Here is a 15,187-nt window from a genome sequence, read left to right as displayed (position 1 = left end):
AACTTGTAGCAAAAGCAATAGATACACAGGTTCAGGTAAAAGAAACACCCAATATGGAGTCAGATTTGTTCTTCCCTGTTGCAAACATGATAACCCAGATTCACAAAGGAAAGTTACTCTTGTGTTCATAAGAGCTCTAAACGTTTAGTGGTAAACACCCCAAAACTGAATCAGAACACCAGTATACAATTTCTGACAAGTTTTGCTCTTTAGAGGGGAGTTGAGAAATGAGGAGGCACCTAGCAGGGGGAATGAAATGTGTTCTCTTTTGTCTTGTTTTTAAGAAGGGAGACACAAGAGCCTGTTTCAGGCTAGTGGGAACGATCTAAGAAAGAGGTAAAAACCTTATGATGCTGAGATAGGAGGGAGAATCACTGGCTCTGTCCTGAGCAGGTGAGAGGGATGGAGGTGAGCTCAGGAGAGGGACTGGAGCAGAGGGCTCGGAGGAGGCGGAGTGCACGAGGGTGGTCCGTAGGGTGCCATGGGGCTCCTGGGATGGCCTCAGGGGGGTGGAGGTTTGAGGAGAGAAGGAATGAAGTGCTCATCTAGGAGAAGGGAGAGCATATGGAAGAGGGAACCGCTGCTGAGTGGCATTAGTGCCCCCACCCCCACTCCCATTTTATTGGAAGGAGGCAGCAGTGTGCATTGCACATTTCGGGGCTGTAAACAGTTCTGTCCTTGGGTCAGTTCTGGGTGAGGTCTGCAGTCTGCGTGGCATGAAGTTCAGACAGGGAGACTCCCAGCATTCCCAAGAGTTCCCATCATTCTTGGGAAACGAAGTGTCTGATTCATATGGTCCAGCACAAGCTATGAGAAAGAACATTAACCAAAGATTTAAAATGAGAAGCTGGACGAAGGCAGCATCATGAAGAGATACTGAGCATTTGGATTTTGTCAGGACGGTGGATTTTTTTGACTATTTTTTTTCTAGCTTTATTGAGGTATGGACAATTGAACTTTTTCAAGGATTTTTGTGTATCTCAGAGTATGCACGTCTCAAAATATCAAATTTGAAGTCTAAAATGTGCTTCTTTTAAACATCTGTTGATGTTATTCAGAGATTGATGGAACTAGTTCAAACAGCCTGAAAATATTTTGGGGTTGATTCCTTTAATTTTGGCAGAACATACTTAAATTATCTATCCAGTTTTTTCACAACCTGGAGAGATTGTCTTAGTAACCCAGTCTGTTGTTTGATAGTCCTTGTAGCTAAGAAATTATTCCTTACAGCAAACTTGACTATCACCTCTGGCGTCGGAGGACCGCCCATTCCCCAAGTTTACTGGCCGAAATCCTTCCCCAAGTTATCAGCCAAAACAACAGCGTCACAACCTCTGAAGAGCTACAGCAGCTGCCCTGGTGCCCTTGCCGGGTAATGTGCATCCACTTCCCCGAACTCATGAAATCAACTAGAAAATCTCCACTGGAAGACAAACAGCCACAGAAAGAACGAATTGCCTGTCCTGCGAGTGAGCACGTGTTTAGGCTGCTGACACGGGGGTTTCCCATTGGTGCTTCCCCAGTGCCTCGCCCCTGCTTTCTCAGCGTGGGCCCTGTTGACATTTTAGGATGGATAAGTCTTTGTCTGGGGAGCTGTCCTGTGCATCGTGGGATATTCAAGCAGCATCACTGGAATCGACCTATTAAGATGCCAGTAGCTCCCCTCAAGTCATGATAATAAAACAGATCTGCACTTTGACAAATGTCCCCTAGGCTACAAAATCATCCCTGATTGAGAATCACTGGCCTGTCACTAAAGGTCTGAAGAAAACCAGCGAATTAGAAATCAGTGTTTTTTCATCTGTAGACAAGGAACCAAATTTTCATGCATTTGAATTAGCTGTACATTGCTCCAGATCATTTTTTATTATTAAGGGAATATTCACTTTGAAAAAAAAAAATTCAAATTTTCCTAAGGGTATAAACTGAAGAGAAAAATCTCCCCTTTATCCTGCCATTATTAGTCCCACTTCCCAAAGACAACCACTGGTAACAGTTTCTAGTTAATATATCAGAATTTTATAAACACAGTATTATATATTCCTTTATTTTCCACAAATAAGATCAAACTATATAGGCTATTGTTCAACATACTTTCTGTAGCTTAATGATATGCATTGAATATCTTATTATATTAGCAGATATATATCTACCTCACTTTCCAAACTGTTGAACTGAATATCTATATAAGAGTGTATAGTTCTATAATTACACCATATATTTATTTAAAAACCCTCAATTATTACTGGTATTTTTATTTGTTTTGTTTTTGGATATCTGAAATAGTTACTGATAGCATTTAAGATAGAAATTATAAAATAAATGGGTTAAATATAGGGAAATTTTGCCATTGTGGGTTTTTTTGTTGGGTTTTTTTGTTTGTTTGTTTCTTTGTTGGTTTTTCATTTTTTTTTATTGACGTATAGTTGATTACAGTGTTATGTTAGTTTCTGGTGCACAGCATAGTGATTCAGTTATAATATATACATATTCTTTTTCATTATAGGCTATTATAAGGTATTGAATATAGTTCCCTGTGCTGCCCAGCAGGATCTTGTTGTTTATCTGTTTCATATATAGTAGTGTGTATCTGCTAATCCCAAACTCTTAATCTACCCATTCCCCCCGCTTTCCCCTTTGGTAACCTTAATTTCATTTTCTATGTCTGTGAGTCTGTTTCTGTTCCGTAAATAGGTTCGTTTGTGTCATTTTTTTTTTTAGATTCCACATATAAGTGATATCATATGGTATTTGTCTTTCTCTGTCTGCCTTACTTCACTTAGTATGATCATCTCTAGATCCATCCATGTTGCTGCAAATGGCATTATTTCATTCTTTTTTATGGTTGAGTAGTATTCTATAATACACACACACACACATAAGATACATGTATATGTATCTTTATCCAGTCATCTGTCAATGAACATTTAGGTTGCTTCCATGTTTGGCTACTATAAATAGTGCTGTTGTGAACATTGAGGTGCGTGTATCTTTTCAAATTAGATTTTTCTCTGGATATATTCCCTTGTTTTTTTATTTTTAATTTTACTTCCTAACAAAGTATCTTAGCAAACCCCCTCTATATTTTTGATACATGGGTAGTTACCCATGAAAACAGGAATATTGCATATTTTCCATTGATTACAAAAGGGATCTCAAAGGCTGGATATAAGTCGTAGAATCCAGTGGAACTCTTCTCTTAGTGCTTGCCCAAGTCTTAGCTATTCAGAAACACTAGAAACGATGAAATGTACCGAGTACACTCACCTCCTTGATTTTGAACATAAGTATACAGAGCTGCCTTTAATGCAGTGACTGCACTGATTCCAGAGCAACCATGGTAACATTTTCCATATTAACATTTAATGTTGTTACAGAATGAGGGTTATAATTTCACCGAGTTGGTGTTTTCCACAGAAAATGATTTCCCTAGACGCAATAGTAAGTGCTTGTGTGTTTCGGGCAAGGTCTATTAAAAAGCCAAAGCTGTTTTATTCCATTGATGATAAATCATTAGGAATGTAGCTTCCAGAAATGTTTATTGAAACCCTTAAGATTTTAGTTCTGATGGAGGGATTCAAGACTTGGGCATAACTCAGGTCAAATCATGGCCCCTCCCCCCCACCAAATGATGACAGACAGCCACAGCGTAGTCACCTTACTATGTGGAAACTAGAGCAGTTTCCTCAAAACCGCATTGTAAAAATGCTTCGTGCTTTTTGGTTTTGGCCCTTGAATTACATGGGAACCCAATTAAGTCGAAGAGAAAGCTAGGGCACTGCACAAAGTCTGCACCATTTTTTCCTTCTGGTGTACGACAGCTCCCACAGCCCCACAAAGTGCATTCAAGGCACGTACACATATTTAGTCATATGGGAATGACAATAATTTGTTCTCTGGCAGAAAAAAAGAAAGGCACTGATTTTCCCTCAGTACTGTGTCTCACTTGGCAATCAGCATATATGACTGTTCCCTGTTTTTCCATCCACTTAATCTCAAAGGATTTCCAGGAGGAGGAAGCGATTGAAGTGCTTCATCAAAAATGTTTCTGTTGTTGCAGTTAAAATTATTAAGCATTTTTCCCCAATTGCTTCAATTTCTGACTAATATTTATTTGAATTTTTATGCACTGGAGTAATTTTTCAGTTAGGGTGCTTTAAAAAAATCGTTTATAAAATTTCTTATATTATGAGTGATTTTTGTATGAGATGAGAGTATTCAAAGTAAACAACTGTAGTCATAAAAAATTAATTCCAAGTATCTCTCAAAGCAAGATGCACTTACACCAATATTACGTATGAACTTATACCATGCTGACAGAGCCAGCGCCACCACGCTGTCACCATCATCGACTGTCCCCGGCATCTCTAGAGCTCTGCCAAGTGTTGTAATTCAGTTCTGAGCCTACTGCTACCCAGTCTCTGCTGAAATTATTAATTTCCTGGTCCCACTGCCCGACAAATTCCCAGCGCATCTGTTTATCCAGATACATTTAACACTTCATTTATTGTGGTCAGAAAGCCTTCAAAAACTTATTTAGAAATACATCGACCAACATTTGCACTAAATCCCATTTTCTTAAACTTTTCTATCTCACTGATTCAATCTTTATCTGAAAAGAGCTTGCTATGGCATTTAGGACTAAATAAACTTAATTTTAAAATAAGTAAAAAAAAAAATGGATTGAAATGAAGAATTCATTGTCTTTCTTCTGCTCTCTCCTTCCCATGTGCTTCAAAGCTTGGTGCATGTGAGTTTGCAAATCCACTCACACCTGAGAGGAACATAAACAGAGAGAGGAAAAGGGCTTTTTTTCCCCCTGTTTAGGCCTGACATCCAGAAATCATTAATCATTGAGTCTTCTTTATTTAGTGCCAAATGACACATCTAAACAGAGATTCTCAGAGATGGCCAGCAGGCACATGAAAAGATGTTCAACATCACTAATCATCAGAGAAATGCAAATCAAAACCACAATGAGGTATCAACTCATATCTGTCAGAATGGCTGTCATCAAAAAGAATACAAATAACAAATGCTGGTGATGATGTGGAGAAAAGGGAGCCCTCCTACACTGTTGGTGGGCATGTAATTTGATGCAGCTACTGTGCAAAACAGTATGGAGGTTCCTCAAAAAACTAAAAATAGAACTACCCTATGAGCCATATATTCCTCTCCTAGGTATATATCTGAAGAAAATGAAAACACTAATTGGAAAAGATACATGCACCCCAACGTTCATAGCAGCACTATTTACAATAGCCAAGACATGGAGGCAACCTAAGTGTCCCCCACCAGATGACTGGATAAAGAAGAGGTGGTACATATATACAATGGAATACTACTCAGCCATAAAATATAATGAAATATTGCCATTTGCAGCAATGTGGATGGACCTAGAGGATAGTATGCCTGGTGAAAAAAGTCAGACAGAGAAGGACAAATACTGTATGTTATCACTTACATGTGGAATTTAAAAAGTGAAATGAACGAATATAACAGAACAAAAAGGAATTCACAGACATAGAGAACAAACTAGTGGTTTTCAGTGAGGAGACAGAAGGAGTGAGGGATGAGATGGGGTAGGGGGTTAAGAGGTACAAAGTACTATGCATAAAATAAATAAGCTACAAGAATGTATTGTATAGCATAAGGAATACAGTCAATATTTTATAACTTTAAATGGAGTATGACCCATAAATATTTTGAAACACCATGTTGTACATCTGAAATTAATATATTATAAATTAATTATATTTTTTAAAAAAGATAATCTTTTGCAAGGTATATGTTTACCTCTTTGAGAAATATATCAGAATCTCCAGAAACACATTTATAAAATATATTTGATCATCAAAACCAGGGATACACTTTTAAAGTTTGAGAAACCTTGAATTTATGTGAATTCTATAACAGGCAACTGCTTGTCATACATAGAATAATGAGTTTGGGGGACAGAAAAGCCAAGGCATGTAACTGAAGAAACAAGCTAAGTGATCGATGGCTTTCAAACTTCTGAACATATTTATAAAATGTATTTATTATAACCAATCAATAAAAATAATGAGGCGAAGCTGATGAACACAATAATTTTGAACTAGTGTTTGTAAGCATAGGATTACAGCTGTAGCAATATTAGCTTCAACAGAACTTAGGCAAACATTTCTGTACACATATAGGAGTTATAAATGGTCCTAGTTTAAAAAAAACACTCCCATTGCATAACCTAAATCTGCTTATGATGAAATAAACCAAAATTCAGGAGCATTCACAGTAATTCACCTGCAATTTTCGGAAGTGCCAAGGTCATGAAAGATGAGGAAAGACTGAGGAATGACTTCAGTTCAAAGGAAACTAAAGAACTGTGACAAGGAAATGCAAGGAGTGATTGTAAACTGAATCCTTTACTATGAAGGATGTTTTGGGGGCGATATGTGAAACTTGAATGGGTTCTGAGCTTTAAAAGGCAGCAAGATATCAATGTCAATTTTCTGATCTTGATAGTTCTAATGTGGGGAATGTCCGTCTCGTAGGAGAATGTTCTTTCTAACAGGAAACACATGCCAAAGTTTTTAGGGGTATCTGGTCAGGAACTTAATCTCAAATGGTTCAAGAATGGGGGGAAAATGTTCTTTATACTATATTTGCAACTTTAAGTTTGAGATCATCTCGAAATAAAAAAAAAACTTATTTGAAAGATATCACTTACTATTTAAGATTTCAAAAATATTTGTTGAATCATAATGTTATGAAAATATAGGACTTAATTTCATGATACAATCATTAACGAACTATATCTGCCTCTAAATAGAAATTTTAAAGACAGTACATAAAATCAAAATATCCCTAAGAGTAAGTTACTCAGAGAAGAATTTTCAGAACAGCAGCATGAAAACACAGGCAGGTATGTCTAGTTAAAATATCTTCAGACAGGCACTGTGGCTGAAGGCTGACAATTCACCAAAGAATTTTTCTGAAACCCTTGGTTTTTAAAGTTTGCTCTTAAAATAATCAATAAAAATAAAAAAGTCAGTCTCAACACAGATCAGTTTATTTAGATACACACTTCAGGTCTCTGAAATGTGTGATGTTCTACTAATGACATCCTGGGGCATACAAATCCTTTGTTTTGACTTTGCTTTAATCAATGTGTTGAGAAAAGATTGATAATTTTTAAATAATTTCACAAGTGAGAACACTATTTACAAGAAGCTTCTTAGTACATAGATTTGACTATTTCCTTCATCAAATTATGTGCTATGAAACAAGCACAGTAAAAACCTGACCTAGGTGGATTGCTCCCTTATGAGAAATGTCACTTCCCTGTTATTAGAAGGTCCCACTGTATCTTCCAAAGGAAATAGTCACTTTTATTCTTCTTATGTTTCGATGATAGACCACAAATATGTTTTTACACAATAAGCATTATTGACTATTCAAACTATTCTGTTTTTATTTCTTTAAAATTGACTATTATTTTTGAAAGTCCCAAAGATTTATAAACTTGGTAAGGATACTAAGCAATAGGATTATCTTGGATTCTACCATCTATCTTTGAAATTATATAAATCTCAGGTTTTAAAATGGCATAGCTAATTTATATCGGTCTGTACAAAAACCTGTACATAGATGTTACTGGGAGCTTTATTCAAAACTGCCAAAATTTGGACACAATCAAGATGTCCTTAGGTGAATGGATAGATAAATGCTAGTACATTCAGACAATGGAATATTATTCAGCAGTGAAAAGAAATGAGTTACTAAGCCATGAAAAGACATGGAGGAACCTTAATGCTTGTCACTAAGAGAAATAAGACAGTGTGAAAAGGACAGGAACTCTGTTTCATTCAGCGCTCTGCGCACAAAGTCTGGCACAGAACCTCATCCTGAGGAGCCGACCGATGTGTGAGTGAGCAGGGTGCCGTCCTGGCATCCTTCCTCTTCCTCCTCCTCCAGAACCAGACGAGCCTTGATTCTGAGCCAACAGTCAGGATGCAAAAAAGTCCTGAGTTTTTAAATGACTGGCTAAAAGATTTTTGGAGAAGAGGGGAATTGAGCTCAACTGTAAAGTATGGGCAGGAATTTCGTAGGAGACGGATGGCGGGGACAGTCCTGGCGGGAAACCTGACAAGAGGCAGAGGAAAGAGACTCCTGGCATCTTCCGGGGACACGGAAAAGAACACCCACTGGGGGTGGCGGGTCTTGGAGAGTTGGGGGCGTCGGGCGAGGGAGCAGCTGGGGCTGCGGTAGGGAGGGCGGCACCCGCAGGGACGGGTGGACCGGAGTTGCAGAGGAGGGGGAAGCAGTCTCAGCAGTGCCTTGTGTGACACTCTCCCCTTCCCTCGTCACAGTCACTCCCACAAGTGGGCAGGATGCCCCGTGCGCCCTGGGCTACTTCCCCTGCGGGAACACCACCAAGTGCTTGCCTCAGCTTCTGCACTGCAACGGCGTGGACGACTGCGGGAACCGGGCGGACGAGGACAACTGCGGTGAGTGCGGCGCCTTGGTCACCGCGGGCCCAGGGAACCAGGGGGCCAGGGGCACATCACAGGGGGACCAGGGGCAAGGGGACCAGGCTAACGTCACAGCAGGACCGGGGGCAGAAGGACGGGGGTTGAGTCACGGCAGGACCAGGGGTGGGAGGATTAAGGTTAAGTCCCTGAGACAGCTCAGAACAAAGAGAAATGTAAAAGAGAAAATGAAGTTGAAATACAAAATGTAGGGCACTTTAAGAAATCTTACATTTATTTCATTATCCATTCTTATTTTAAAAAGATGTGGTATACACACACACACACACACACACATACACACACACAATGGAATATTACTCAGCCATAAAAAGAATGAAATAATGCCATCTGCAGTAACGTGGGTGGACCTTGAATATTATACTTAGTGAACAGGCAAAGAAAAACAAATACCATGTGATATCACATATGTGGAATCTAAACAAATGATACAAATGAACTTATTTACAAAACATAAACAGACTTACAGACATAGAAAACAAACTCATAGTTACCAAAGGGGAAAAGGTAGGGAGGAACAAATTAGGGGTTTGGGATTAGCAGATACCCACTACCATACATAAAATAAACAAACCGGGTCCTACTTTATAGCACAGGAAACTATATTTAGTACCTTGTAATAACCTACAATGGAAAAGAATCTGTAAGAGAATATATATGTATAACCAAATCACTATGTTGTACACCAGAAACTAACACAACACTGTAAACCAATTATACTCCGATAAAAATTTTATATATATATATATATATATATATATATATATATATCCATTCTTTTGTGTATTAGTATCACAGGCAATATTTCAGGGAAGGGGTGGCTTTGGGACATAGTTATGTTTTCAACCCGCAGAATGGTTTAAAGCAGAATGCGGGCTCCCGGGCCAGGCTGCCTGGTTTGAAGCTGGCACAACAAGAGACTTGGGAAGACATAAAGAATTAGAAGCGCACCGGCGAGCAGCAGGTGCCACTCAGGTGTCAACCACTGTTGCTTTCCTGCCTCCTGCTCACTACAGCCGTGAAGGAGAGATGAGACCTCCTAACAAGGACAAGAAACAGGAAGCCCAGCTGGCCTGTCATTTAACCAACAGCCCTATTCATGACCTTATTAAGCCAACAAGCGGGGCGTCTGGCCAATGAAAATATCTGGGAAAACTTGGCTTTCAGTGGGGATTTTGTTCAAATTTCTGAAGCCTCAAAAGACCCACATGTATAAAAGAACTTGAATTGGCTGGATCTGACTCACTGGAGGAAAAAAATGGGCTTTGGCTAATAAATGTAAAATAAGGAGATTTCATACTCATGGGGAAATAAAGTACTATTTTTGGAGGACACAGATGAACAACAGTTCTAAGGGCTGCATAAATAGCTGATGCCCTGGAGACACCTCGCTGTCATCACTCCCTCAAGAGTCACAGACTTTTTAAGACACTGCCTTGAAGGAATTACACTTCTCGGTCTGGAGCACAGACTCTGGGGGTGGCGGTAACTCAGGAGTAAGCTACACTGGCCCTTGATTTGGGTGGCCATGCATATGTGTTTTCTTCTTTAAAAAAAAAAAAAAAAATATATATATATATATATCCCATCTTGTTAAAATAATTGAATACTACACAGTTTTTATTTTCAAAAAACTAAGATGCAAGTGTCCTGCCCACTGCCAACCACCTCCCCCTCAAGCTGCCAGCACTTTTGGAGAGAGACACGCGCTCCCCACCAACTGCAATGGTGGCAGGAAACAGGAAGTGGGAAGTGGAACCCGGGAGGACAGCATACTCAGCCCCAAAAGTAGCTTCTTGGGGAAGAGGGTTTGGGAAGTCTTGCCTTCCTGCTAAGTTTAAAGAGACCAAGTAACAAGAGGAACCCTCCAGAATGTCCTAATCCTTCCAGCTGTCCCAGTTTCTTGGGATCCACTAAGCAGCAAATTCCGATGGAGGCCACACACATTAGAGTTTCGCCATCAGGCTCCAGAGACCAGGGCATCAGTTTTGGGGAGTCTTCCATGAGATGGAGATAATTAAGAGTGCCTGCATCCCTGAGCTGGTCAGAGGACTCGCTGAGATGTTGTGTCTAAGATGCTGAGCCAAGCACCCAACAGATAATCGCCCTCTCTGTAAATGCGAGCTGGTCTGTCAGTCACCTGCGGCTGGGTTCCAGGTTCAGTGGCTTAGCTCGGATTCCGGGGGTTGGCCACCAGGGCTGGGCTCAGCTGAGATCAGCTGCACAGTCTGCTGGCCTCTGCTGGGCTTTCTCAGTGTCTCGGTGGTGATCTGAGGGTCAGCTTTGGCATCCTGCCTGGGACCTGGGCTGGAACAGCTGGGGACACTGGTACTGCCACCACATCCCTCCCAAAGCAAGTCACCAGGCCAGCCCTGTCCCAGCAGGGGAAACACCCCCTTCTCCTGCTGAGAGGACCTCCATGTCAACTGCAAGGAGCTCAGGCAGAGGGAGTCCAGACTGCAGCCACTCTTGCTAATTCTGCCACAGTTGGTTCTATATTTGCTCTTCCCACAAACACTAACTCCCAGACACTCAGGCTTCCCAGCCGCATGACCTTAGGAAGTTCTGTCTGTTAAGCAATTTAAATATTTCCAGGAGCAACCATGATTCATCTGTCTACTTATTGTCTTGAAACAGCAGCTGATAATTGAAGAAATACTTTTCTACAGTCTTGATTTTGTACTGTTGTGTGTATGTAGGGGTGTGTGTCTGTGTGCGTGTGTGTCTGTGTGTCCTCTTGGTTCTGGGGTAGTTATTCAGGAGGTGGGTAAGCTTTCCCACATCTCCTAAACGGTTTATTTGGGGGGAGATCAATTATGTAGATTTCTATATTTGGCTGTTAAGCACATTCATTACTCTGCATCCTGGTGAATTTTAATAGAGAGAATGTAACTCTAGGGAAAATGTCAGGGTCTATTTCTTTATACTTAGAATTGAATTCTGATGACAGTCATGGGCATCATGCCTGTGGAAACCGTCCCTAATGGGAACAAAAATCAGGGTGGAGGAGAATCGCTCCATAATTGTTTCTTACTTCCCACCTCTTTGCCTTCCTCTTGCTCCAGGGTGTCCCCTCTCTGCAGGTCTCAGGCCGGCCCCTCCCTGCCTCTCCGTCTCGTTTCCACCTGCCTCCCACTTCTGTTCCTCCTCTCCAACCATCCCCAGTCCCTTCTTTTAATGTCTCTCAACTCCGCCTTCTGTTTCATGCTTATCTAGTCTTCTGTCCTTTCCTCTTTCAAACCAAGCCCACCACAATATTTATAAATGAGATCTTAATTACTATTTAGCTCACTTCATTAAGTTGGTAGGCTAGTTGTTACAAAGATTTTAACACCTTTACTTCCAAAGGAAAAAAAAATCCAAGAAGTTGCTTTTCAATCTTACTTAGATGTCAAAAGATTCCCACCGTCCCTCCCCACACTTGGGCTCAGCAGCCCAGAAAGGTGGTCTTTACCTTAGGGTCAGGGGCCTCTTTGAGAATCAAGGAACTCTTCAGGGGGCTCTGTAAATCCCTTGAAAACTAGAAAATGTTGTGTATTTGTGTAGATGTGCCTTTTCAATGAGAAAAGTGTCCGTATCTTATCAGCTTTGCAAAAGGTTTAGAGCGTTTAAAAGGCAAAAAGCTTCCTTATTCCTGTCATTGGCTAAAACAGAAATCTAAAAAAAGAAAACAAACAAACACTTTCATCCTGAGTTGGAATCAATTTCTCCCAATTAGCACTCCAAATTCACTCATGTAAAATCAGTATGTTGTGAGTAGTTTAAAAAAATAATTGCACCAATAATAACTTTTCTTTACCTTCTTTGATTTCTTTTTAAAATAGAAACAAAGTTGTAGGAAGATTCCTTAACCAGGCATCAGAAGGTTCAGGCTCAGATCTTCGAAGTGCCTCTTTCTGTCTGTTGTGACTTGAGTGAATCATTTCTTAGGGTTAAATCCCATTCCTTACTGGTGAAATTGGAATAATACATTCATTATGAGGATTAAATAAATTACTTGCACAGAAATACTTGTCATATACCAGGCATGCAATAAACCTGTGCAGATCAGATTATTGACTATATACTTGGAAGTTACTCTGGAATTCACAGCTTCCAGTTCTATGCCAGGAACTGTTTATATTTTATTGGACTCCAAACCAGGGAAGTCCTAGTTTGTAGGTATTAAGGGAAGTATGAAGCAAGCGGAGACAAGGTAGTGTAAGCAATCTATCCCCAAGGTCCTGTTTGTATGTCATCTTCAGGGTCTCTGACATGAGCAGGGAATGGTGTGGACCACTAACTTTTATGAAAAATAAATATTCAGAGCATGGATTGAATAACAATTTCTAGCTACAGGTGTATATAAATACCTTACATATGGGCAAATAAACAACACTTTGTTTAATTAACTAATACTAATTATTAAAAATACACATGGTATTTGAAAAGCAATTAATGTTCAAAATTTTATTAGACAAAAAAGAGTATGATCATTTAAAAATTTTCTTATTTGCCATTGTCAACAGTTAAAAAAGTCCCATGTCCAATTTTGGAAATATGAGGAAAATCATAACCCACTCTTATGAAGACATATCTTTGTAACAAATATTATGTAAACTGTCCCTGGTCTTCATATGCTGGAATCACATAACTCTCTTGAAATTCACTAGACTAGCAGATCTCCAAATGTAGTTCAGGACCAAACCCGTCAGCAGCACCCAGGAAGTTGTCAGAAATGCAGGTTCTCAGGCCCCATCCCTTCTGAATCAGAAATGCAGCCAGTGACTCCGCAGTGTTTCTGTGAGCTCCTCGTGTCATTCAGATGGACACTAACTAAAAGTTAAGAAGATTCCAAAGGTAGCCAGAGAAAAATAGAGTTAATTACAAGGGACCCTCCCATAAGGATCTCAGCTGATTTCTCTACAGAAACATTACAGGCCAGAAGGGAGCAGCAAGATACATTCAAAGTCCTGGAAGGGGAAACCCTGTAACCTAGGACACTTCACCCAGCAAGATTATTATTTAGAATAGAAGGAGAGAGAAAGAATTTCTCAGACAAGCAGAAACTGAAACAGTTCAGCAATACCAAGCCTATCCTAAAAGAAATATTGAAAGATTTTCTCTAAATAGAAAAGAAGCAAGAATCTATAGGAAAGAGAAAAATCACAATTGGAAAGTAAATCACTTAAATAAGCCAGCACACAGATTTTTAAAAACCAAAAAAAATGTTGTGAAAGCAATGATAACTATAATGGACATCAAAAAGGTAAATATGAAGATATAAGAGAGGACATCAAAATGTGGGGAATATAGAATATGTTTGAGCCTATATGACTACCAGTCTAAAGCAAGCAGGAATAGTAATGGGTTCACATACTTGAAAAACAGGGTAACCACAAATCAAAAACATATAATAGGTTCACAAAAAAAAAAAAAGAGAGAGAGAACACAAGCATAATACAAAAGAAAACTATCAAACCACAAAAGGAAAAACAAAAAGGAAAAGAAAGGAACAAAGGAGAAACACAAAATCAACCAGAAAACAAGGTTTAAAATGGCAATCCAAACATATATATCAATAATTACCATAAACATCAATGGACTAATGCTCCAATCAAAGACACAGAGTGGCAGATTGTATAATAAAAACAAGAGCCTTCAATATGCTGCCTACAAGAGACCCTCTTTAGAGTGAAGGACACATATAGATTGAAAGTGAGAGGATAGAAAAAGATATTTCATGAAAATGGAAATGGAAAGAAACCAAGTGTAGCAATACTCATATCAGACAAAGTAGACTTTAAAACAAAATTCGTAAAGAAAGGCAAAGAAGGACATAAGAGCATACAATGAACAACTACATGACAACAAACTGGACAACCCAGAAGAAATGGACAAGTTTTCCAGAAACATGCAGCCTACCAAACTGAATCAAAAAGAAATAGATAATTTGAACACAGTGATCACTAGAAGTGAAATAGAATCTGTAATTTAAAAAAATTCCCTGCAAATAAAAGTCCAGGACCAGATGGCTTCACTATGGAATTCTACCAAACATACAAAGAAAAGCTTACACTGATTCTTCTCAAACTCTTTCAAAAGACTGAAGAGGAGGGAACACTCCCAAACTCATTCTATGAAGCCACTACCACCCTGATGCCAAAGCCAGACAAAGACACCACCAAAAAAGAAAATTACAGACCAGTATCTTTGATGAATATAGATGCAAAATTCTCAACAAAATATTAGTGAACTGAATCTAACAACACATAAAAAAGATCATACTTCAATAAAAATAGACAAATTAAAAAGTTTTAAAAAAAGATGATACACCACGATCAAATTGGATTCACCCCAGAGTCACAAGGATGGTTCAACATATGCAAATCAATCAATGTGATACACATCAACAAAAAAAGGACAAAAACCACATGATCATCTCAATAGATGCAGAAAAAGTATTTGATAAAATTCAGCATCCATGTATGATTTAAAAAACTCTTACCAATGTGGGTATAGAGGGCACATATCTCAACACAATAAAAATCTTTTATGACAAACTCACAGCCAACATCATATTTAATGGTGGAAAGCTGAAAACCTTCCTGCTAAAATCTGGAACAAGACAAGGATGCCCACTTTCACCACTTCTATTCAACACAGTATTTGAAGTC

At 39.2% G+C, this 15,187-nt stretch overlaps 1 protein-coding gene across 5 annotated transcripts in view; it reads left to right on the top strand.

The window, feature by feature from the left end:
- Window positions 1-15,187, top strand: part of RXFP1 (relaxin family peptide receptor 1) — a 93,802-nt gene that overhangs the window by 18,210 nt on the left and 60,405 nt on the right. For 4 of the 5 annotated variants that reach the window (XM_032465994.1, XM_032465987.1, XM_014556373.2 and 1 more), the window contains exon 2: window positions 8,352-8,489. In XM_032465994.1, the coding sequence (XP_032321885.1) occupies window positions 8,352-8,489 (138 nt within the window). Of the gene's footprint in view, window positions 1-8,351; window positions 8,490-15,187 lie in introns of those variants that run through there. The other variant, XM_032466011.1, reaches the window with a different exon arrangement.

The sequence above is a fragment of the Camelus ferus genome, chromosome 2 (assembly GCF_009834535.1).
Source record: "Camelus ferus isolate YT-003-E chromosome 2, BCGSAC_Cfer_1.0, whole genome shotgun sequence".
NCBI classification, from domain to species: Eukaryota; Metazoa; Chordata; class Mammalia; order Artiodactyla; family Camelidae; genus Camelus; species Camelus ferus.
This window is presented reverse-complemented; position numbering and strand designations above follow the sequence as displayed.